The sequence below is a fragment of the Rattus rattus genome, chromosome 1 (assembly GCF_011064425.1).
Source record: "Rattus rattus isolate New Zealand chromosome 1, Rrattus_CSIRO_v1, whole genome shotgun sequence".
In the NCBI taxonomy this organism is placed as follows: domain Eukaryota; kingdom Metazoa; phylum Chordata; class Mammalia; order Rodentia; family Muridae; genus Rattus; species Rattus rattus.
In genome coordinates, this window is record NC_046154.1 from 11795198 (window position 1) to 11819390 (window position 24193).

Below are 24193 nucleotides of genomic sequence, written 5' to 3' on the forward strand. Positions count from 1 at the left end.
CCCTTCCTTCCCTTCCTTCCTTCCCTTCCTTCCCCTTCCCTTCCCCTTCCTTCCCTCCCTTCCCTTCCCCTTCCCCTTCCCTTCCCCCTTCCCTTCTTCCTTCCTTCCTTCCCCTTCCTTCCCTTCCTTCCCCTTCCCTTCCCCCTTCCTTCCCTTCCCTTCCTTCCTTCCTTCCCTTCCCCTTCCTTCCTTCCCCCTTCCCTTCCTTCCCTTCCCTTCCCTTCCCTTCCCTTCCTTCCTTTCCTTCCTTCCTTCCTTCCCTTCCCTTCCCTTCCCTTTCCTTCCTTCCTTCCTTCCTTCCTTCCCTTCCTTCCTTCCTTCCCTTCCCTTCCTTCCCTTCCCTTCCCTTCCCTTCCCTTCCCTTCCCTTCCCCTCCCTTCCCCTCCCCTTCCCCTCCCCCCTTCCTTCCTTCCTTCCCTTCCCTTCCTTCCTTCCCTTCCCTGTGTCACAGATTAGACCCAAGGCCTGGTAACATGATCAGCATCCGTTCTACCTTGACCTGTGTACACCTCCAGCCCTGGGCTTGCTGAGACCTGGGCCCTGTGTTGCCCTGAGTTGGTCTTCAGCTCCTGGGCTCAGCCTCTGAGCATCTGGGACTACATTGCACCCGATTTCAGAGTCCACTCTTTTCCAGCTGTGATGAGGACGTGGATATACCATCACTGTCCTTCATGCCTGAAAAGCACATTGCTGGCAACATCATAGGCCCATGAAAAATGGAAAAGATCATGTCTTGCTGGAAGTGCCTGTGGAGCCAGGCCTGGGATCTGTTGGCTGTGATGGCTGCTTGGCAACTTAGTATTAAGGCTCTTTGCCTTCATATGTGACAGAACACGCCCAGTGTATAATCAGCTGCCAGAAATCAGCATCACGAAGAAGGGCTAAAATTGAGCTGTCTGAGCTGCTCACTTCCTGTGCACAGAGGAGCCTTGCTATCCTGCGTCTAGATCTTGGCCTCTAGGTTCAGTTCTCTCTCTGTCCACGTTGCCAGCCACAGCCAGGTCTTCTGTGGGCCTCGTGCTGTAGCCAGCCTGGCTTAGCTTGGCCTGCAGTAAGGACCTTCAGTTGCTGTCTGTACAAAAGACCCAGCGATTCCACACTGTGGCAGGTGCTGATTTGTGGACTGGCTTTTGTCCAGGACCCTACTGAGTGAGCCTTGTCTTGCCATTTAATTTTCAGGGTCTGAGTGGAGCTGGCGGGCTGCTTTGAGGAGCTAGGCCACCACTGTAGAATCACAGCTCCAGCCTTGACGATCAAGGAGGGAAGCGCCCATGTCTTGCTGATGTCTGCTACTGCCCTGCCCTGTGCTTGGCCCCCAGCCTCCCCAGGGTAGTCACTGGAGCGTATCGTCCAGGCAGGATGATCAGGTCCAGGGCTGCTGCCGAGAGCTTCTCAGCTCGGTTGGTCGCGTTGAGCCTGTGGTCCTATGTGCGTTACGGCCTGCTTCTGTCTATTCTCACGTGCTCAGAGCATTTCTCCGTCGATGGAGAATAGTGCACGGAACTAGCGCTGTTGGTTTGGTTGGTGTTCAGAGAATAGTCACAGAGCCTTGGAGATGGTGTCCCCCACCCCGTGGCCAGTGTCTCCACAGCTGCCCTAGTCCCGAGCCTCTGAGCTGGGGAGCTCCATGCAGCCCTTAGTGCCCAGACTGCTTCCTCAGTGCTGGGAGATCACAGGACTGTCTTTCTAGCCGTGGCAGTTTGTCCCTTGCCATGTTTTACAGCGGCAGTCCCGGAGATGCTCAGGTGTATAGGACAGTCATTGCTGTCTCTTGTTGTCACAAAGCTATCAGGGTTGTGGTGCTGATGGAGATCTCCCTGCCACCCTTGGGGTGATGGGGTCTTCAGGGAAGAGGTACCAGTGACCAGGGCTGAGGGAAGCAGGGTGCTCTTGCTCCCTCAGGCTGTTTGCTGCTCACACGTTTGTCATGTGCCTGGGCCACCTCCCCACTTGTCCTCCTGCCTTAGCGTCCGAAACACTGGGATTATAGGTGTGAGTACCTAATAACTGTGCAGCTTTAAAAAAGAGTTATTATTACTTTTAAGTGTGCGTGGGGGGGGTAGAGGGGGAGAGAGCGAGTGTTCAGTGCCCTCAGAGGCCAGAGGTGTCACATCTCCTGGACCTGGGACACAGACAGTTGTAAGCTGCCACATGGATGCTGGGGACCAAACTCATGTCCTCTGGAAGAACAGCCAGCGCTGGGAACTGCTGAGCCGTCTCTCCAGCCCCTGCTTTACAGCTTACTCAGACGGAGAAGCTGGCTCAGTTGGGTGCGGGCTCTTGCCACCAAGCCTGATGACCTGAGTCTGATCCCTGGGACTCATGTGGTGAGAGGAGATGGTGACTAGGGAGAGTTGTCCCTGTGTCCGCGCATGTGCTCATTTGTCCTTTATTCACGTAGTGAATAAATAAATGCGGCAATTTCTGGGGAAGCTTTTCACCTCCCTTCCCTTCCTTCCCACCTGGAGCCATCAAGTTGCTGGCCCTGTAGTTTGCTTCCAGACACAGGAGTGCAGTGAGGAGAGTCCACTGCACTCAGAAAAGCCTATTCTCAGAGTGGGCGGTGGGCAGGCAGAAGGCAGGACTGAGGAGTGAGCCAGTGTGGGGCCTTGAGTGGACCCCTCTTACCCTTGAAGCTATGCAGTGGGAAAGGCTTTTGCATCTGCGTTTTCCTCTTCATTTTGCCACAGACAGAATTGTATCACACATCTCTAGAACGAGTGAAATGGCATTTCAGCTTCTAGTCTTTATAGACTCTCTGAACTTTAGGAAAGATCATTCTGGTCCCTTTTCATTAATAATGAAAACCAGGGGGCAATAAAATGTTCTTAACGCGAGCCTGGCAGGAACGCAGCGGCAGCGAGCGAGGGCGAAGGGTGAGCTGGCAGGGAACTACAGGTGTTCCTCGGGCCTGGCGAGGGCAGAGTCCTGCATGGTGGGCAGCGGTGCAGGGCCTGAGCGCCCAGATCGTAAGCTCTGGCGGCTGCTTGGCCTCAGGGTCCCGATGCCGGCAGAAAGAGGCCTGCGCTTGTCCAAGCAGGGAGGTGCGCGTGTGTGGAGGCAGCTGACTCAGCAAGCATGGGGTCTGGTCGAGTGTTCAGCGTAGTACAATTTGCCTTCTTGGAGGATATTCAGTGGCCACTGCCATTTGAGAGTTGGCGTGAATGCGGCTAGCTGATTGCAGCACTAGGGAAGGTATTCTCTAGGGATTCGGGGTGCATGGACAGATGTCCCTTTGGAACATGGACCCCTCCGTGTGGGAGATCACTCTTCCACCACGTTTTCCTCCTAAGATGGACTTGTACTTACTAGGGGTTGCGCCTCATGTCTGCCATGAAGAGCAAAGCCTGCCTAAATTAGAAAGGCGGAGCCATGGGAAGGCCCACGCAGGGCAGAGGCCTGGCGTGCAGGCACCAGCTGAGAGTGTCACCCACCCCATGAGTCTCAGATTGGAGTCTAGAATTAAGGGAACTTGCAGTACACATGGATACCCCCAACAGACAAGGCAGTCCTGATGGCCTTCACAGGGTGGGAACAGCTCACTGGGCAGCTCTGTAGTCCAGATGGAGAGCGAGCAGGGCATCCTGTGACCACAGCTCAAACCCCAGCACCCACACACACACACACCATCTGCATACCACTTAAGACCATAAGTAGAACCCAAAGGGAAAAAAGGTAGTATTTATGAGTCTCGTCACAGAGGACTAGTAACATGGAAAGAAGCGAAGTAGAAAAACGGAACAAAACCACTGTGCCAAAGGGCAATGCAGACAAAACCCGGCAGTGCTAAGAGGCAGAAGCACCGGTCCGCTGCCACCCAGCCAGTTGGCAGACCTACAGCTGACATACACATGGAAACAGGCACTGATGCTGTGCGTGGCTGCTGGGTGGACTTGCGAAGCCCTATTGAGGGAGTCTGGCAGTTTCTCTCAGAATTACAACCATGCATTTCTTCTGACCCATATCCCTGGGAAGTTTCGGGTTTTCAGATGGCCTGGATGGGAGCTGACGTGGGTCTACAGTGCATGTGTGGTACAGTTACAGACCAGAGAGAGCTCAGTGTCTGTCAGCAAGGACTCCCAGACAGCTGTGGGGAAACACTGAGAAATGGGAAGAAAGAAGGGTATCAGACAGGCCCCCCATGCTCTACGTGTGCATGAACCTGGAAGAGAATGTGGAGCTGTGGACAGCCACTGCTGGTGACAGAGAACACCTCTACAGGAGACTAGCTCCTGTACTTGATACTTAACTGTGAGTCAGTCAGAAGGTGAGAAAAGGAGGGTCCAAGGCAGGGAGGGGCTGTTGTATTGATGGCAGTTTTATGGCCAAGATGAACTGGGGAATCCCATGTGGGCCCCGTGAGTTCAGGGGACTCTGGTAGTAAAGGGGACATTCTCGGTGGGTCCCTCTTTCCTCTTGAGAGCACTGTTTTGTAGCCCAGACAGGAGGGGGTACCCCTTAACCCCTTGGATGTCACGGTGACCTCAGCTTCCCTGTGCCCGCAGCCCACCACTAAGCCTGCCCGGGGCCCTGCTCCTCCTCTTGGCTTTTGAGACAGCAGACGGTGGCAAGTACCTCAGTGAGCTTGCAGGCGTGGGTGGAGAGGGAAGGGGGCAGGAGAGCTCTCAGTTCCCACAGCGCTCCTGTCCCTCCTTTCTCCCAGTCTCACCTTTGGAGGAAGGCAGCTTTTCTCTCAGCAGAGCCTGTCAGGCACCTTTCCATTGACACAGTGCTTTGTTTCATCCATGACTGCCAAGAGTGCCCACCATGGTCTCTGTCCTTCCTCTTGGCCATCCCCTGAGAGGAGGCCGACTTGACCCCTGCTAAGAGGCCTAGAGAGAGCAGGCCAGATTACATACCCAAAGCCCCTTGCGAACTGTTTGTGGGAGGGTAGAACCCTCCTCGCATCTGGAGAGGACTCTCATCTGGAACTGTAGGGATTTTGCCCACAGACGTGTCCCCGGGCCCAGTAGAGACCTGAGGTTGGGCCTCCTCTGTACACAGCTGTTAGCAGGCTTAACTTAGGGATTAGGCGTAGTAAGATCAACAGTGATAGAGCCTAACTATGTTAAAAGGCGTGCTCCCCGCCCCGCCCACCCCCATTCTGTGTCTGATCTTTTTTCCTTACAGAGAACTTTCACTTTTTCCTCTTAAGGGAAACACTTGGGCTTTTCTTAGGTGAATTCAAATTATCAGTGTCTCTGCCCCTTATGCTTGGAGGCCATTGTTAAGTGAAATAAGGCTTAGACTGTGCACTGAGAGACTAAGACAGTCTGAGGGCTGAGGCAGCGATCAGTGTGTGATGGGCAAGCAGCGCATACACTGTGAATGCGCTGTCTTGGGTGGGTCAGGGCGGGATGGCTGAGATGCCATAGACACTTAGAGTGGCGTATGCGACAAAGCCTGTGGGCTGTTTTTTTCTGGAGTTTTCTATTTACTGTTTTCAGAGCACAGTTTCAGAAAGGAAAGACACAGTAAATGTCAAGCAGGCCTATATGTGCTGGTTGGTGTGAACTGGCCAGGAGCCTACCCTGGGGTGAGCATTAGATATTCACTCCAATCCTCAACCAAATGGCAAATTTATGAGAAGTTTTCCTTCTAAAGCTTCCTTACTCTGATCTAGCCTGGCTCTATTTTCCTCTGTGACCCTTGCTAGGGTCTCCCCCACTTTGAGCTTATCCCAGTGTTGTTGTAAAATTATAAAAAATAAAAGTCTTTTTACCTGCTCTAGGTCCGGCACCTTGGTGCCCCAAGATATCTGCTAGATATCTTAAGTCTCAGTCAGCAAAGCCTCTCACCCACTCTGCTCCATCCCATACCACACTGCTGAAGGCCCCCTCTGAGCCTGGCAGCAACCTCTCTACCCATCTAGTTTCCAAGGCAGGTTTCCATGCCAGAAACACACATCCCAATTCCATGGCAGCCCAGACCAGCCGCCAAACACTCTCTTAAATCTACACATGAAAGAACACACAACACAATAACCTTTGACCCAGCTGATAAGATATAATTGCCCACCTAAACATACAGAGCCCTGTACACATCCACCCCTTAACTTTACAACACCCAGAACTAGGCCAGTGTTCTCCTGAAATAGAGTAGGTCTCCTGCTACTTTCCCAGCGTGGTTGGCTAGTGTTCCAGGCCCTTGACCTGTCTTCCCCATCCCACCCACTCTGGCCTCCAGGACACAGGTCTTGGCCCTGTCCCTCAGCACCTCAGAAGCTGCCTTGCTTAGTCCTTTGCAGACTTGTGTCTTCAGAGCAGAGAGGCCCAGGTCCCATTGGCCCCTGGTTTACCCTCTGTGTGGTGTGCACACATTGGCCTCTAGAATGATCCTTGTTCCTTGACCTCATGAAGCTAAGACAAAGGCCCTCACGTCGCCTGCCTTCTGACCCCCATGGCTGGACACTAAGCTCACAGCTAGATACCTCCTCCCAGCATCTCACGGACAGGTCACTTCCATCTAAAGTGAGGCAGACGGTGCTGGGACCTGGAAAGAAGAGAGAAAAGGCAGAGCTGAGCAGAGTCTGGTGCTCACGTGCTTTCTGCAGCTGGGTGTCTCACTTGCCTGCTGCTGGCACACTCCTGGGAGAGACCTGTCCGAGTTTCTTCTTCCTTTCTTTCTCCCCCAGGCCCCGGAGGTTCCCGATGGCGAGATTACGGTGCCTTGGCCATCATCCTGGCAGGAATTGCATTTGGCTTCCACCAGCTCTACAAGGTAAGTCGCCTCCCAGGGGCCACAGTGCTATGCCTTGCCACCCTTTGGCATTCGGCTCTCCTCCCTCCTGGCCCCTGGCTTATTCACAAAGGCCCTCCAGGCAGTGGGACCTGGCCCAGAGCACAGTGACTGTGGTGGAAGCAGGGAACACAGCAGGAGAGACATGAATGCACACGGCACTGCTGCTTCACCTCTCCACCCTGACCCCCACCCGCAGCACGTCCGTCCATCCATCAGCTTGAGTATTGAGAGTAGTGCCTGGCACCAATGAGAAACATGCAAAGCAGAGAACGGAGCAATCTAGTCGTTCCGAGCTGGGACACTGGAGCCTAGCTGCGTGTGTCGAACCTGACTCTGTCCCAGAGGACAGTTCCATCTGTAAGATTGGGCCGGGACAGCTCATGCGACTTTGCGGTGGTGTGAAAGTGTGCCTATGCTATCCGTCAGCACTGCGGGTCCGCACTCAGTGAAGGAACCGAGGCAGTGCGCACCAACGGAGGCTTTGGCTTTAGTAGGCTGGCCCAGCTGCTCCAGCGACATTCTGAACACACTGAAGGCAGGGCAGGAGCACCGTTGCTCAGTAGGTCAGCAGTCTGAGTGCATCATCCCCGTATGATGGCTTACAGCATCCGTAGCATCAGATTGCAGCGAAGGCCAGGCCTGTCCTGGAGGAGCTGGAGCAGTGCTGGCTCCCTGCCTGCTGGCACGTGGAGCCCCGTAGATGCCCTTGTTCCTCCTGGTATTTACAACTAGCCCGGGAAGCACACTCCTTGTTTTCTGTGGATTGTGGTAGCATCTGTATAAATGTGGGATTTTCCCTGGGCCTTGTGAGTCAGCCAGCCCTCAAGAGCTCACAGCTCAAGATGCTCACAGCAGATCCGAAGGCACTGAACCAACATTTTCTCCCCTGATAGAGCGGAAAGGCCTGTCCTTGATGTGAAGAAACTAGTCTACAAGATGCACAGCCAGGATGGCCCCACATTAGCCTCCCCTGAGAGAAGCCCTGTTCTCCTCTGACGACTCCCGCTAATCCAGCCTGCATTTAGTGACTTTTTCTTTTTTCTTTCCTTTTCTTTTCCTTTTTTAAGGACTCACTGAATTCCCAGGCTTGCAGTGTAATTTGAGCACGTGAAAAGTGTTTAACCCTTTCATTCTTAGATTCTTAGTTTTTTTACCTCACACAATAGCTAATGACAAATTTGTGGCAGAACATAACTCTTCGGGGTAGTGCCTGTTGCCAGAATAAGAAATTCCTGTGCAGAAATTCAGAAGCCAAGTGTTGAGCTGGAGCTTACCCGCTCTGAGCTGCTGTGGAGGCCTGTGTGGGGCAGCCTTCTCCAGCCTCTGGCCGCAGACAGGCACCAGTGCAGAGGTCACAAGTACCAAGGTCCTGTGAGCAGCTCTAATTGTCTCATCACAGTAACAACCCGACTCCCCACCCCCACAAAACAGGAGGTGTGGCACCTTGGTTCAGGTGTGACACAGAGGTTGTCATCTGTTTCATGGAGCTCTGGCCACCAGCCTGTGTTTTACAAAGAAAGGAAACCTTGAATTGTTGGTCACAGTGGTGACAGGTCTTCAGCATGTTAGTGATACGTTTAGAAAAAGCAGGGCCGTCTTCCTTTGTGCAAACAGAAACTTAGCCAGAGCAGCAGCTCCCCGCTCATGGGCTCTGGCCTCAGGGATGGGGTGTAGCTGCTTATGCAGCTGAGAATTTCTTGACTTTTATACTTTGGAACCGTCAGGCTGCAGTTGATGAGTTTCGCTCAGTTGTGGGTAATAACTCACACTGTGGCTGCAAAGCACTTTGCAAAATAGAAACAGCTTCTGTGCATGCACTAAATGACTAGCTTCACTCTGAAATGAGTTCTCCCACAACCCCCTGTGAGACCTGCTTTTCTCCCTAGCACAGAAGCGGAATGGAGAACAGTCCTTCTTTACCTGTCTGGGACCCAAATAGACTAAGGACCTGAGTTCTCGCCAGGCAGCACCCGCCAGGCTCCTGTGCTTGACCGAAGTGGGGTGCACCCTAGATTGGGGACCTAGATGGTCTCAGGGCCCCAAGCTGCACAGTGGCAAAGCACAAGTCCTCTCTTCCGTTCTCCTGGCACCTTCTACCTTGTTGTGTATCCGTGTCCCAAGCCCTACAGGTGGTCACCAGTTGTGCCCCCACCTTCCTAGTGATGGAGAGGCTGGCTCAAGGCATCCTTGTTTGGTGGCTTTGCAGTCACCAGCCTTGGCGTTCTGTGTCCCCTGGGGCAGTTCTCTTTTGCCCTATCTTTCTTTTTTTTTTTTTTTTTTTTTAAATTATATCTTTATTTTCTGATACGAGTACACTGTAGCTGTCTCCAAACACACCAGAATAGATGGTTGTGAGCCACCATGTGGTTGCTGGGAATTGAACTCAGGACCTCTGGAAGAGCAGTCAGTGCTCTCAACCGCTGAGCCATCTCTCCAGCCCTTGCCCTATCTTTCTGTTCTGGGAGCGCATAGGCTGTTTTGGCTCCTTCTGTAAGGAAGCCCCTTCTGATGATTAAAAGAGTCCAAGGTGACCTCTGGAGTAGGCTTTCTACGTGCACGCCTTATCCCCACCATTGAAGGTCAGCGATCCCAGAAGTCTGCCTGTTTTCCTCTGATTTCTCCAGTGCTGCTGTATTTACTCAGATCTAACACAGCTTCTGGCTGGGTGAGACAGTTTGTTTCACTCACGGAGTTGAGGTGTGAAAGACTCAGAAGGGAACAGTGAAAAGCTGCCTAGCTCTCCGCCCCAGAAGCCACCAGTAGGGTCAGTTTCTGGTCTATCCTTCTGCAGTCTCTCCTTAGAGCTCTTGAAATAGAATTGAAAAGCCTCACAGGAATGTGTATCTAAGGAAAGTAAGAGAACGTAATAAGGCCTCCCTCATACATGGAGGCCTTCCCCAGGCTCAGGGGACAGCTCAGAGATGGTGCCCGGCCCGCCAGCCACATCTGGAGGCTCAAAAGGAATTTTGGTCTTTGTCCTTGTTCAGGTGGCAGTTTCTACCAGGCCCCATCTTGGTCTCGTTACTTTTTCAAGCACTTTGTTTCTAGTATGAGGAGTGCAGAGCTTCTGTGGAGTAACCTGCAGAGGATCAGGGCGGGTTGGGTGGTGGGCTTTAAGAGACTGGTGTCGGCCACCTTCTCACCTGACCACTTCTTGCAGAAGTACCTGCTGCCCCTCATCCTGGGAGGCCGAGAGGACCGGAAGCAGCTGGAGAGGATGGCGGCGAGTCTCTCGGAACTGAGTGGCAGTGTGGCCCAGACAGGTAAAGATTAATGACTCCATCAAGTCACCCCTCAAAGCGTCCTCCCGCAGCCCCTTTTCGGCCCCTCCCTCTCCCTCGTCTCCACTCTGTGGTGACTTCATTTATCTGCTCTGAGAATCTGTTCACATTTGCAAATGAAGCCGCCGTCATTTCGGTTTAATTTGAAATTGCTTGTTTACTGTCGGCGCGGCCTCAATTAATTATGTTTTTACGGAAAGGCTCCCAACCTCAGAATATTAATAAGGGGAGTAAAATGACAGCCTTTCTGAGGGCTGTAAAGTTCAGTTTTAATTTCTGCTTCTATGAGGTTTTCAGGGGGGTTTTCAGTGATTTTTTTCCCCCTTCCCTCGAAGAATCCGATGCAGGGTCAAGAGAGTCTGTAATTACTGTGGCTCCCGGGACCCCTGCCACCTCCCCTGTTATCGACTCCACACGGATGGCACTCAGTGCCTGCTGCCCCAGTGATGGCCTAGATTAGCTGGGACCTGTTGTGGCAGAGGTGGCTTTTCTCCTTGTGAACTTGTTTACTAAGTGGGAGCTGGGAATCTAAACCTCGAGGCTGGCAGGAGTGGCCACCTGTCCCAGGCAGGAGGCTCTGTCCTCGCTGGCACCTGTGCAGAGCGGTCTAGAATTCCCTAACTCATCTGTCCCATGAACCATTGCTGTCCTAGGAATCAGGGACATCATAGTCACAGGCCTCAACAGGTCACCTGGTGGTGGGGCATTGGGGCATGCTCAGTGGGGAGAGAACAGGGGAGACCACCCAGGTGGGACTTGCACTTTCCCTCTTGGAACTGAAGCTACCCCAGAGCACCAAGGACACTGAGGCCAGTGAGATGAATGATCAGAGCATGTTGGGAGCAGGAGAGCCAGGCCCGACAGCCAGACATAATTAGAGGGGAGAGGTTTTGGACGGATATACTGTTGACCACAGACAAGCACACAATGGAAAGATGAAGTAGAAACACCAGAGGTTACACACAGAGCGGGTGGATCACCCCAGGCACAGATAAATTATCTGGGTGTGTGGTGGTGGGGGGGTGCAGATACATTCCACCTAGCAGGGAAGTGAACAGCTTGCAGGTGTGTGGGCAAGGAGGGGACCTTGGGCACTGACTTACCAGACACGACTCTTTCTTCCCTAGTGACTCAGGTACAGACAACACTGGCCTCTGTCCAGGAGCTACTGAGACAGCAGCAGCAGAAGGTCCAGGAGCTAGCCCATGAGCTGGCCGCTGCCAAGGTACTTTGGGCCCTTAGGTCCCCAGGCCTAGGTCTGTTCATTTAACTCTAGGCCTAATGATCCTCCATGACCGTCTACTGTCTTCTGGGTGCCTGAGTGTCCTCAGTTTTCAGTGTTCTATCATAGGGTGACACCTCGGGTTGTCACTGTCCGTCCTGTTGAGGAAGGGGGGGCACCACTGTATTGGTGTAGCATTTAACCAGCAAGAACAGCCTTCATGTCTCCATTGCTACCTCCTGTTGATAAACCTTTGATGGCAGGCATGCCCCTGCAGGCTCGGTTGTAGGTCACAGCCAGGCCAAGGGGTCCAGTCAGTGGAGGAGATATGCACCATGGGCAGTTTTCTAGTTCACACTCTCCCTAAGCTGCTGGGCCCACCTTGCAGTGGGGCTGTTCTTTAGACTCAGGACTCACGGGGTCAGATGATTTGAAAGGAACTAGAACCAAGTAAGGTTAACTGTGGCACTTTCCGCACCTCACTGCTCAGACCTGAAGCAGTCTGCTCCGCAGCGGGCTGAAGGGCCAGTCCTCCATCTCCATCTGCTAGCTCTCTGACCACAGGTGGGTCCTCACCCTTTGTGGGTCTTTGTTTGTAAACGAGCTGTGGCCAGTGCCTGCCTTGCTATACTTACTGTTCATGTGCTCAAGAGCAGTGCTTTGGTAGCAGTCAGAGCTTCGCGTGTGACTGACAGGGTCTGAGAGGCAGCATCTGTGGGCTCCTCTGCAGGTCCCAGCTGAGCTGCTCTAAGGGATGCCGACCTTCTGCTCAGCTGAACTAAGAACCCAGGAGAGTGAACATCTCTGTACTTCTGGCAGAGCCTGGGGTCCCTGTTGTGAGGGCCGCCCCCAAGAATCCCTCCTGGCACCCACTCCCTCTTACACAGGCTATTTCCTTCCTGCTCAGGTGGCTGCTGCCGCCGCTGCACTGGCTGTGTCCCCGCAGGCAGCTATAAAGCAGGCAGGCAGTGTGGCCTCCAGCTGACTGATCGCTCAGCTCTGAGGCCTGAGTGGCCAGCAGCCCTTCTGAAGGTTGGAAAGCTGTTTTTCCTTCAGGCCCTGAGCTGACATCAGGACCAGGTGTTGAGCTCTAAGGAAAGTGGGGTGGCTGGTTTGGGGCCTGCTGTGGTCTGGAAGAGTCCGCAGTTGTCATGGCTCCTGCCCCTCAGAACTTTTCCCTGCTCTCCCTGCTGAAGTGAGGCTCTGGCCTGGCACCCAGGCCCACACCGTGTGAGGACTCTGTTACCCTATAAACCAAAGACGCGAGCTATGTTTTCTCAGCTGTAATGTAAGTTTTATATGTGCCTTCCAAACTCCTACTGGAGCCCTGTAACAGCGAAAAGAAGAGCTTTGAGTAATTAAGACCTACATAAAACTGAAGCCTGCGAGTTTGCTACAACTGTTTTAAAGAGACTGGCTAAAAAGCCCCAGATGTCAGATTTTATTTCCAAATCCTGGCATCTGGCACCATGTGCGTTTGGAAATCTGAGTCCTTTGTGGCCAGTGAGTGGAAATTGCTCCCTTGTTAATGGCCTGCTGTAGCTTTCAAGGTCTCAGAGAAGCCAGAACAGTGGCTCGCTGGGCCTTGCTGTCTGGTGGTCTGCGGCAGGGACCTCAGGGAATGGGTAAGAGGGCAGTGGCCTGCTTCCTGCTCCTTCCCAGGCTGCCCTTCAGCTGAGAACCTCCTTTCCACAGGGGCATGCCCAGTGGGCTGTCTAGGCTAGCTGACAGTGTCCTTACCTTGTATCAGAAGCCATGGCTCATAGGGAAGATCCCGGGATGTCCCCTCCTCGGCCTGGGGAGAGCCGAGTGGACGGAGACTCTCACGCCTCTCATCCCTGCACACAGGTCACAGAGCACGTGGCCACCTACAGCCCCAACTTACTGACAACTGCCTGCCCTTCCCGCTCCACACCATAAAGGCGTGCTTCCTCAAGGGCTGGTGCTAGGAAAGTGTCCTGCCCCTCTCTCCACTCAGCCTCGACATTTCCCAAAGAATGAGTAAGACTGGGCGGAGTGGTCCACAGGTGTTGATGCTGCCGGTGGGGTTTGGCCAAGGGCATCTTCCTTGACCCTTAGGAAACCTCTGGAGATCTGAGGTCCTGGCCAGGAGCCAGAGATCCTGAGCAGCTTGGAGATGGCATTAGGGTGAGGTTGCCATCTTGACCTGTTCAGCCTTCCTGTAAGCGCCTTCCCTGGGCCACCTCTGGGCTGCTGCCCTAATTAGTGCTGACTTCTGGGAGGTGTGGTTCCGGGAGGGGTCGTTGTGAGGTGGCTTATGTCTGCTGATGGTTGTTTCAATGGACATTTCAAATATTCAACAGAAGTGGAAGATTCTCATGTCTAGAGCAGCCCCTCCTGCTGTCCCAGCATAATGTCACCAAATGGCCACCACTACAAACCACCACCACCACAAGCCCCTGTCAGTGTCTGTGGGGGACATATGGGCTTCTTTGTTATTTCACACGTGAGGTCTGCAGTGCCACCTAAGAACACTGAAGGACTCTTAACACCATTGTACCCAGTCAGGCCTTGGGAGCTATGTAGACTCTTGTCACAGGCACGTGTGGCAGTGCAGAGGTACACAGAATGGCTTGCTGCTGCTGCCCCAGCCAGGGCCCTTCTAAGTCCCCCAACCTCAGACACTGGCTGGCAGCAGGCACCACTGTGACCCGTGTTATCTGTGTTCTGACCTACAGGCTACCACATCAACCAACTGGATCCTGGAATCCCAGAATATCAATGAGCTCAAGTCAGAAATCAACTCTCTGAAAGGACTTCTTCTGAATCGGTAGGAGAGGAAGCTCAGGGCTCTGTCTCACCTAATGTCAGCCTGGTGGTGTCGGAGTCTTGTGGGCTGGCATGACAATCACGGGAGGGACAGGTCTCCTCACTGGGCCGGATGATGAAGGTCTTGAGCCAAACCTCAGGCACGCCTGCCTCCCCTCCTAAGGAGCCCTCCCTCCCGCCCCAGGGGACAGTGTCCATAGTGTTGCGTTTAAAATAGAAGAAGAAGAAGGGTTGAGAGGAACAGCACTGAGGCAGAGAGCAGGGCCTGCAGGAGAACACTGCCCGCTGCATGGCATCTATGGTCACAGTACACTGGAGGTGGCCGCTCTCTGCAGGCAGCCTTGTCGCAGACAACATCACACTGAGGCCACGGGTGTGAGAGCTGCACCAGAGCAGCTCTGCCTCCCCTGACGCTCGCTTGCTGGTGGTCGCTGTGTTGACCTGATTGAGAGCAACCAGACTAAGACCGGAAGTGCAGTGTCCTGGAAGCCTCTGTCCAGGAAGCCGGAGTCAGCAGTCAGTCGGCCTGAGTGTGCCCGAGTGGCTGTGCCTGGAGGCCTGTGTGTCTGCTTGGCCAGGGACTTAGGAGCCAACCAAGGTGGCTTCATGGGAGCAGGGAGGATGGGGAAGAGGATGCTGTGAGGAGCTGGAGGACCACACTTCCTAAGGCCTCTTACGTCCTGACCGTGGGCGGAGGGAGGGTGTCTCCACAGCAGACGTGGCCTGCCCAGGCAGGACATGCACATTGTTCTTAGCAGTCTTTGTCCCTCCAAACCAGAGGACAAGTGCCTCTGTGGTTAGGGGACAGATGCAGGCTGTCGGGTGACTCTGAAACCGAGGAGACAGCAAACCGAGCTTCTCGTGTTTGTGCTGCTGCTGAGTGATAGCACAGGGCCAGACGGTGTGGGCTACCAGGCGGCCTCGGCTTGACTCTGACTCTGTGGCCAGTGCTGGGAGGCGGCACAGCCCTGGGCAGGAGCAGGACTTCATGTCACAGAGCTGCATTTCGGAGCCATGACCATGCTGACCCAACTTCCCAGGTCTGTCCTGGAATGGGCTTCAGTCTGGTTGGCTCCTGGCCGAGGCCCAGGACTCGGCTTTTACTTGGTCAAAGTTTAGGCTCAGAGGTTCCCAGTGAAGGCGCTAACACCATCCTTTTGGTCTGAATGACTCTGACCTCCTGGCCCAGTAGCCAGGGTTCCCCAGCCACCCCTTGCGGGCACATGCTCCCGGGCTCCCGGCCTCGGCCTCTTTTGCCCCAGGAGTGGAGCAGAGACAATGTTGAATGTGGGTAGGGCAGCTCCAGGGTGGTTAGGGTCCCCAGCTGGCAGACCAGCAGCTGCCAAGGAGGGTAGCTCCTGCCCCAGGGTGGCATCGGGCAGCACAGGGTGCTTCTGGGGTCTGCCTTGGCTGAAACTGCTGCCATCCCTGAGCATTCGGGGATCAGGGACCAAGGGGGTGTGTGACACTGCAGCCAGGGGCTATCACCAACCTCTACCTGCTTCTCTCTTTCCTCGTCCACTGCTAGGAGACAGTTCCCTCCCTCCCCGTCAGCCCCGAAGATCCCCTCCTGGCAGATCCCAGTGAAGTCTCCGTCACCCTCCAGCCCCGCGGCCGTGAACCACCACAGCAGCAGTGACATCTCCCCTGTCAGCAATGAGTCTCCGTCCTCCTCTCCAGGGAAGGACGGCCACAGCCCTGAGGGCTCCACAGCCACATACCGCCTGCTGGGGCCTCAGGAAGAGGGGGAAGGGGCGGTGGACGTCAAGGGCCAGGTGAGGATGGAGGTGCAAGGGGAGGAGGAGAAGAGGGAGGACGAGGAGGGCGAGGAGGATGAGGACGATGACGTGAGCCACGTGGATGAAGAGGACGTCCTCGGGGTACAGAGGGAGGACAGACGGGGCGGCGATGGGCAGATCAATGAGCAGGTAGAGAAGCTGCGGCGGCCAGAGGGCGCCAGCAATGAGAGTGAGCGAGACTAGGGCTGGCGCTTGGTTGCCCGCCTTCCCAGTGCCCCAGGGCCTCAGAGGCAGGTGGGCAAGAGTTGTGGCTCTGCTTCCATGAGGGGGGCCAGAAACCCAGGTAGGGGTGGGGCCGTCCTTCCGTGCAGTGTGGGCTGCGTTTCTTTTCACCAGCCTCCCAGACAGGTTCCCAGCCCCAGCCCACGGGCCCAGGCCGAGAACTCGGGAGCTCTGCACTCCAGCCCCCTCCTTGACGGGTGTCTTGTCTAGGTGTGTCCTCCGAGTACCTTGACCACCTGACACCATGCATGGCCAGAGCTCATGTCATTTCCTGCCTCTGTCACCTCAGTGCAGGGGAACTATGGCCCCCCTCGGTCTTGCCGTCTCCCCCACTGTGCCCTGGCCTGGCTTGTGGCTTCTTCTTTGCCTGTTCCAACAGCCAGGGTCCCAGCCCCGCTCTTCATCTCTGGGGCTGCCAGCCTTCCCACAGCCAGGTCCTGGCTGACAGATGCCGCCCTTGGGCGCCTGTCCCCAGCCCACCTGCCCGTTGTCTTCTATACCACACGAGACGTCCTCGCTTGCTGTGTCGTGGTTTAGCTACTCAGTGGTGAGGCGTGCTTCTCCCTCCTGCGGTGGAGCGAGGCAGCAGGGCCTTCCTGACCAACAGCCATGTCTGTCCTTCCCACTGAGAAACACATGTTCATTTATGTGATCATGTATAGATTTCAGACTATAAGATAAGACTGTACATAATGTAATAAATACGAGTTGCCATATTTAACTCCTGGCTCTGACCTCATCTGCTAGCGCCTGTGCCTGGGAGGTGGGTCTCAGCCAAAGCTCCGCCAGGTAACTACCAGAGCAGGGCCCCAGAGACCAGGGGCTCCGGGGACCTGTCAGAGGCACTCACCTGGAACTGGAGGGGCTCCTTGCTTGCGCTGATGTCTGTGGAGGGCGACATTCCCCCGAGAGCGGGAGGAAGGACTGTTACTGTATATAGACCTGGTGCTGAGGGATGAGCTGCCTTCCTTAAATGGATGCACATTCCCCGGGAGCCTGTCTGTGCTCTGCTAGTCCCTCGCTCGCTCGCTTGCTCAAGCCCGCCCTGTCTCCCTTTAACCTTCACAGTGTGCTGAGCTGTGACCAGAAAGCTGGGGCAGGGGGAGTGCCTTCCAAGGGACAGTCTTTACTCCATCCTCCCAGGGCCGGCCATGCCTGGAGCCATGGAGTTTCCGGTCATGTGCCTCGTGTGGATGTGGGCCTCTGAAGTGGAGAGTGCCTGGTAGTGCCCACTGCTACGGGTGGAGCCGTAAAGCAAGACACATGCCCCTGTGGTGGCTCCTCATCACCTGGGAAAGGAGGGGGACATGCGTACAGCGTAGCTGAGGGGGTGACCGCGGCTGCTTCGTCCCACGAGATGCCCACCTCCCGCCCTCTGTCTCTGTCTGTCTCAGGTCCCCCTTCATCCTCGCCCACGAATCCTCAGGGCTGCAGCCCTAGCCGCCAAGTCCCTAGAGAGGCAGTGCCCTGGCCCTGCAACCATTCTCTTTTTTGTCCCTGCCTCCTGATATCCAAGTAAACCATGTTTCTTCACTCCTGGGGATGACCAGTCTGCGTGGCCGCTGGCTTCTGGGGGAGCAGGAAGCCCCAAGGAGTCCCAGTGTCAGGAGGCAGGGTAGACCTGAGGTGGTCCATCAGAGTCACCTGAATCCTGGGATCACCGCTGCTACCGTCTTCGGTACGGTGAGCACTTGTTACTGTCATAACTTTGGAGGTCCCTTCTAAAGAGAACCAGGAAAGTCTAGGGGGCAGATATCCTGGGACAGAAGTGAGGCCAGAGTGGGGGCTGCGGTGGTGAGTGCTAAGTGCTGTCGGGCTCTGCTTGCTGGGGACATGAGCTCCAGGCATGAGAGGAGGTCTGTGCCCCTCTCCCCCACCTGGGCGTCACCAGCTCGGAAGGTTCCAGGCTCAAGCTCAGAAGAGAAGGGACAGAAACCTGAGTTCAGCTTTTGAGGACAGACTCTGGCCTGACTTCAGGGAGAGAAAAGCCCCTCCCCAAAACTGCGTGAGGGCTGCCTAATAAAGGCGGCTCCTGGACGGGGGAAACGGCCCTTTGAAAAAAAAGCCTTTCATTAGAAAAATAATGCATTTCATCCAAATAAGGTAAAAATATTTGGAATGGGGCAGAAGTGAGCAGCAGGCAGCCCCGTCAGGCCCTTTCTGGAAGGGAGTACATTATTAAACTCAATTACGATGTCTTTTTATAAAGTGTCGTTTGGGAGGGGACGAACCCCAGTACTTGGAGGCCATGCCCAGCTGCCTTGACCACCCTGCATGAGCTCCTCTCAGACTCTGCCCCCCATCCCCCGCCCAGAGCCGGGTGACTCATTGGAACTACCTAGGCAGATTGGAAAGGGCAGGTTGGGGAAGGCAGAAGAAGCAGTGGGGGATGGGAGGGCATCTGGAGTTTGTATGGGGCCTGCTTCAGGCTTCCCAGGTACTGTTGGTAGGGAAAAGGCTTGCCCAGGGACTACTAAGTTTGTATCCCCAGTACTGGGCTTCTCTGTTGTATGTGTGCATAAGTACATGTATTTAGGAACCATTTGTGACTTGGGAGCGACGAGAGGGACCTTCTACTCAGAGGACTGAGTTATGGCTCCTCCAGTGGTCTGTCTCTCTCACTCGCTCGCTCTTGTATACAGCGCAACCCTCCTTGGGCTGAGTGACTTGCACTGATAGAAAAACAGTCTGTGACCGTCCTTTGGGGCCCTCATATCCCCTACTTTCTCTGGGACCCAACCAGGCTTGGGAAGACACCAGCTCTCGGGTGTCCTGGCTATGCCTCTTCTCCGGGGACTGTCCTGCCACTGCCTCAGAGCCCAGGGAAGGAAGAGGCAGGTTGTAGTCACCCTCAGGAGCGTTCTGAGTTCAGGGCTGCTTTACCTTGGTCTAAACACTCCTGTGGGACACCAGAGAAGAAGGTCCCAGGTTCCAGTGGGAGGCACCAGGGAGGTCTTTCTAAACTAGACCCACCCTGTCTGGCCAAGTGGCTAAGGGAGGGATCTTAGCTGGTCCCTCAGGTTCTTTACTCAAGGGTAACGAGCCCGTGCTATCACACACATTACTATGGCCGCGGGGGTGAGCCGTTTCCGCTGCCCTGCCTGAACAGCTCAGCCAGATCATAACCCCAAGACTCTTGATCGAAATGAGTTGAGAGCTCAGTCTACATCTTGGGGTGACTTTACCTGAATGATGACCAAATCTTCATAGTTCACTTTCTTTGAAGGCTTTAAAGTCAGTGTCCTCCCGTAAAAGGACAGGGTTACTGAAGCTTATAAGAAAATCCCTAGAGGTCTGGAGAGATGGCTCAGCGGTTAAGAGCACAGACTGCTCTTCCAGAGGTCCTGAGTTCAATTCCCAGCAACCACATGGTGGCTCACAACCATCTGTCATGGGATCCGATGTCCCATTCTGGTGTGTCTGAAGACAGCAACAGTGTACTCGTAGACATGAAATAAATAAATAAAATCTTAAAAACTAACTAAATAAAAAATCCCGAGTCTTCCCCGACTTCGTGGTGAGATGGGGAAGACTTTGAAGAGGTGTTAACAGACGTTGAGCCCGTCTTGTGCCTCCAGTTCCAGCTGCCTGAGGGGCCATAGCAGCAAGGACTGTTGGTGCCAACTGTTGGTGGGACCCTTAAAGGATAAGGAAAAGAAAACCCTTGTGAGCAGAGCCGTGCAGGCTGTGGCTCTACACGCAGCTGCTCCTTGACTTACACCCTGTGTTGAAAAATTAAGCAGGAAGATCATCTAACACGCTAGTGTCCGTCCCCACCCCCACTGCAACATGGCACGCTGGCATACTCTCATGGGCTGTCGCCCTCGCCGTGGCTGGATGGGCCGGGATCCGTGGCTGCTTGGTTTTGACACGTGTGCACACCTGTGATGTGCGCTCGAAGGCCAAAGACAGCCTCTGCTGACACACGTCCTCGGGAGCTCGGCCCACCTCCTGTGAGACATCTTTCCTTGGTCTACAGCTCATTGGTCAGGCTTGACTGGCGGTCACAGCCCTAGCAATCACCAGTTTCTGCCTCCCCAGCACTGGGGTTACGGGTGTGCGCCACTGTGCCCAGCCTCTTTATGTGGGGCCTGGTGATCACACTCGGGTCTTTGTACTCACAGAGGAGATGGCAGCCAAGCCATCCCTCCAGCCTCCTAAAGCTATGGTGCCGTGGGTGTCTGTGTGCAGCTTGACATCTGGCCAGCCCATCACCCTGCCTCCGGCATCCTCTCCGGGGCACTGTGCAAAGGACCTGGATAGATTCAGGGTGCAGCAGTCAGCTTTGAAGTCTGAGCAGGCAGGTTCCTTGGTGGAGAAGTGGGGTCTCCCTTCAGTCATGTGATCCACAGGGGCCAAGCCTCCACCTCCAGGAAGTCCCTTTCTGTCAGCCTGCCCCCCAGGTTGGGACAACAGTTGCCAGAAAGGATGGCCTAAGTCGTCCCCCCGCCCCCCTTAACTTCTGCAAGGTCTTCAGATCCCAGCGTTCTGGGGCTCCTTGGAGTCCTGGCCCGTCTTTGGGCAGCAGAACGTTCATTCCAGTGTCCTGGCTCTAGGCCAAAGCTATCTGTAGAGCTGGGGCCACATCTCAGGACAGGGAATAGACACCTGTGTTGCCCGGTGACCTGGATCCCCACCACCACCTCCACCACCACCACCATCCTGAGCTGGGGGCAGGGTCTGGAAGACGCCGGCCAGTGCTGTCTGGGAAAGAGGCTGGCCGCTGAGATCCACTGCAAGCCTACGCAGCCATTTCCTGCTCATTCGACTCCATGCTACAAAAACTCTTGAATTTGCCCCATTTTGGGTGTCCAAGTGTCACACCACCACAGCTAATAAAACCCAGAACAAAAAACGTGTTTTACAGCATTTTATACCAAGTCCAACAGGCCTCAGGGAACATCATGGGGCCTGGGCCTTGGGGTGGAGTGGCACCCACAACAGCTAAGTCCTCTGCTAGCCCGAGGGGCAGGACTAGGACACCATTTAAGTGGATTTGTGCCCTTCTTGGACCTTCAGGGGCCACAATCCAGTCTCTGGAGGGACACCTAGTGCCTTTCCCTGGACACCGTCTGAAGGTTGCTAGGAAACTGGTTCTACCATCCCCTGGGTGTGGGTCTGCCAAGGACTAGACAGGCCCAGAAAGCTTAGGGACAGGAGATGAGGGGGTATTTGGGGAGGTCCATCAAGATTAGTGAACTGCCTAAGTGCCCCCTGCCTTGGGCCCCACGAGTCTACCCTGAAAACTGCCTCCACACTCCTCAAATCCGCCCGATGACTACCGTGCTGTGCCCAGAGGGAGCCCCGTGGCCGCACCACCCACCAGCCTATCACCAGCTGAGCTTGGGGCTTGGCTCCCTGCCTCTCCTCAGGCCCCACGGGAGGCCACGCAGCCCACCAGGGCCTGTGAAGCTCCAATAAAGGCTTTAATTTGTTGAACTTGTGTTTTATCCCATAAATTAGTCACTGTTTTATTTAGCAGAATCAAGATATCCACAAACAACAGGCGAGTTCCAACTTGAACATTTTAATAAGACCAAAAAAAGTCTGTATTTTCATGTCTGTTAGAAACATATTTATGTAAACAGCCTATGGGCCGGGCTCCAGGAGCAAAGCAGAGAGGGAAGTCTGCGCCCAGCCGAGCCGGAGGAGAGTCTCTCTGGTGGGAAACACACCCAGCCTGGCATCAGTGGGTGAGGCTGTGCGTAGGCTGGCCCCCGTACACTGCAAGGACCCAGCTTTATGAGCAAGTGACTGGCAGGAGTGTGACAGTCAGTGTGATGGTGCTGGGTAAGGAAGACCACGCTGGGCTCTAGATTCTCTTGCTGGTGTCCTTGGGCAGCTCTGGCCACTTGGAGACCAGCTCAATGGCGGCTGGCACAATGTGGGTGAGGCTAAGGTCAAGGGGCAGTGTTGGGGTAAACAGAGGCCACATGAACTCTGAGAGCTGCACTGCACCTGCACTTCCAAACTGGTAGAAGTTTGACTGAGCTTCCAAAGGTGTCCTGAGCCCTAGTGCCACCAAGGCCAGCAGCTTAGGCCTTGGCATGAAGGCTGCAGACCCATGACACTGTTTCTCTGGACCTGCCACCATGTGCTCCACGCAGGAGCCGCGCCAGCATCCGGATTGGATCCGGGTACGTGCTGTTCCCAGACTGGGCAGGTCCCTGCAGGAAGAAGGAAGGAGCTAAGGGATTCCCTTGCCAAGTGGCAGTCCTGTAGCCCCAGAGAATACACAGGAGGGCTGGCCAGAGTGTGGGGCCTGGGGATGCCCGAGGCTTCATTGCCAGGTGGCCCTTTCCAGGAGTGGTTCCCGTGTGGAGTCAGGTGGGGTTGAGGGGAGGAGCAAGGCTTGAGCCCCCACCATTTCTCTCTAGCAAACAGTGGGAGAACCTGGCACTGGTGTATCCCGGCACCCCTACCCTACTGGGCTTTAAAGTGACCAAGTGTCCCCTCCTCTCCCTGGTCTGGTATTCAGATCCTGACTGTGTTTGGGCTGCCCCACACACTGGGTCATGGCCAGCCTCTCGGGGATAATTTTAAAAATAAAAGATAACGTGATGGATTTTTTTCCAGTTTTTATTGAGTGAAAATGTCAAACCTTGCATCAGTCATGCAAAAAAAATCAAATAAATAAAACACATATATTAAATTTCTAATAGCACTAAATTCAAGTGGAAAAATATTCAGTTCTTAATAACCAGGTGCCGAGGAGACCAGATTCAAGTAATCAGAGCACGCGCTGTTCAGTTCGGTTTCATGTTCTGCATTTTTTTTTTGTCTCAAAACCTCTCTATATATCTCTATATATCTATATATGTATATACATATAGATATATACACACATATGTGCATACATATTACTTTTATATTTATATATATACACATACATAGTTATAAAACATTAAAAAGAGCATTGGTGGATCAGGCATCGTTTTCCTCACAGAAAATAAAACAAAAATTACACATTAAAATTCAAGATGAGCTAGCAATGGCTTATAGTCCTAATGTGCAATATGAGGCTTACAAAAGGCTAGACTGCGCACGCGCACGCTCCGGCTTTTTTTTTTTTCCTTTTTTTTTATATTTGATTTTGCTACATTGAAAAATGTTTTTTTTTTTTTTATTCTGTTTGCTTGTTTGTTTTCCTTTACAAAACTCCTTCCACAGAGGCAGAGTCCTGTGGTAGGTCAGAATCTGGGCGAACTCTCAGCAGCAGCATGGAGGCTCTGGCAGGGCCATTTAGGAATCAACGTGCTTCCTGTTGGGTACTCTCATCTCTCCGCTGTACCCTCCCTGCTCCCTCTCCAGTTCAGATGGTCCTGGCTTTCTGGTTGTGGGCAGCCAAGAGGAGACGCGCGCACACACATACTCAGGCACACACGCACACATGCGCGTGCGCACACGCACGCACGCACGCACACACCCACGCACGCGCACACATGCGCGCGCACACTCTCGCACTTGTACACACACTCTGAGTCAGATGGAGAGAACACCGCCCCCTTTGAAGACCTGTGGGAGGGGCTTCCGCTGACTTCCATCACCTGCAGGGCTGGCCCGTTTTTCTTCCAGCCTGGCACTGGTCAGAACCCGCAGTGCACAGGTTTACCCCACAAGCCCTGCCTCAGGCAGCCTGCCCCTGCCAGAGTCTGGAGCAGCCTCTGGCTAAGTGTCTGCAGGTGAGTCCTGTGCCGAGTCTAAGTGGCCTCCTTGCCTCCAGGAAAGGGGTATTTTGGAGAAGGAACCAAATCTGGGTGGGCTGCACCTGCACAATAGCATCCCAAATAAAATAATAAAACGAAACTGGAACGAGAGAGAGAGAGAGAGAAAAAGCCCTAGAAAGCCACACGCATAACCAACAGAAAAACCCTCAAATGTTAAATTAGCTACAAACTCGTATCAAGAGAATAGTCTTTTTTTTTCCTTGTCTCTACAAAATTCAAGTTAAAAGTTGGAATCACGCAGCCCCCATCAGTGCTAGTGTGAGGACAAAGCCTCAAACTGAGGCCTCTAAAATAAATGCAAAACAATTCCACAGGAGCAATTGCACTCGGGTCCCCAATCCCAGGGCTGGTCTGGAGGCGAGGCGAGGCTCCCCGCACTCGCCTGCTTTTTTCCCATTTCCCCCCCTTCTC

General features: G+C 54.2%; 1 protein-coding gene across 1 annotated transcript in view; it reads left to right on the forward strand.

Moving 5' to 3' along the window:
* Nucleotides 1-16776, forward strand: part of Pex14 (peroxisomal biogenesis factor 14) — a 137126-nt gene extending 120350 nt beyond the window's left edge. Inside the window, exons 5-9 of the mRNA XM_032894566.1 lie at nucleotides 6635-6720; nucleotides 9902-10004; nucleotides 11150-11247; nucleotides 13944-14035; nucleotides 15563-16776. Of these exons, the coding sequence (XP_032750457.1) occupies nucleotides 6635-6720; nucleotides 9902-10004; nucleotides 11150-11247; nucleotides 13944-14035; nucleotides 15563-16016 (833 nt within the window). The 3' untranslated portion in view covers nucleotides 16017-16776. The remainder of the gene's footprint in view (nucleotides 1-6634; nucleotides 6721-9901; nucleotides 10005-11149; nucleotides 11248-13943; nucleotides 14036-15562) is intronic.
* The last annotated feature ends 7417 nt before the right edge of the window (nucleotides 16777-24193 follow it).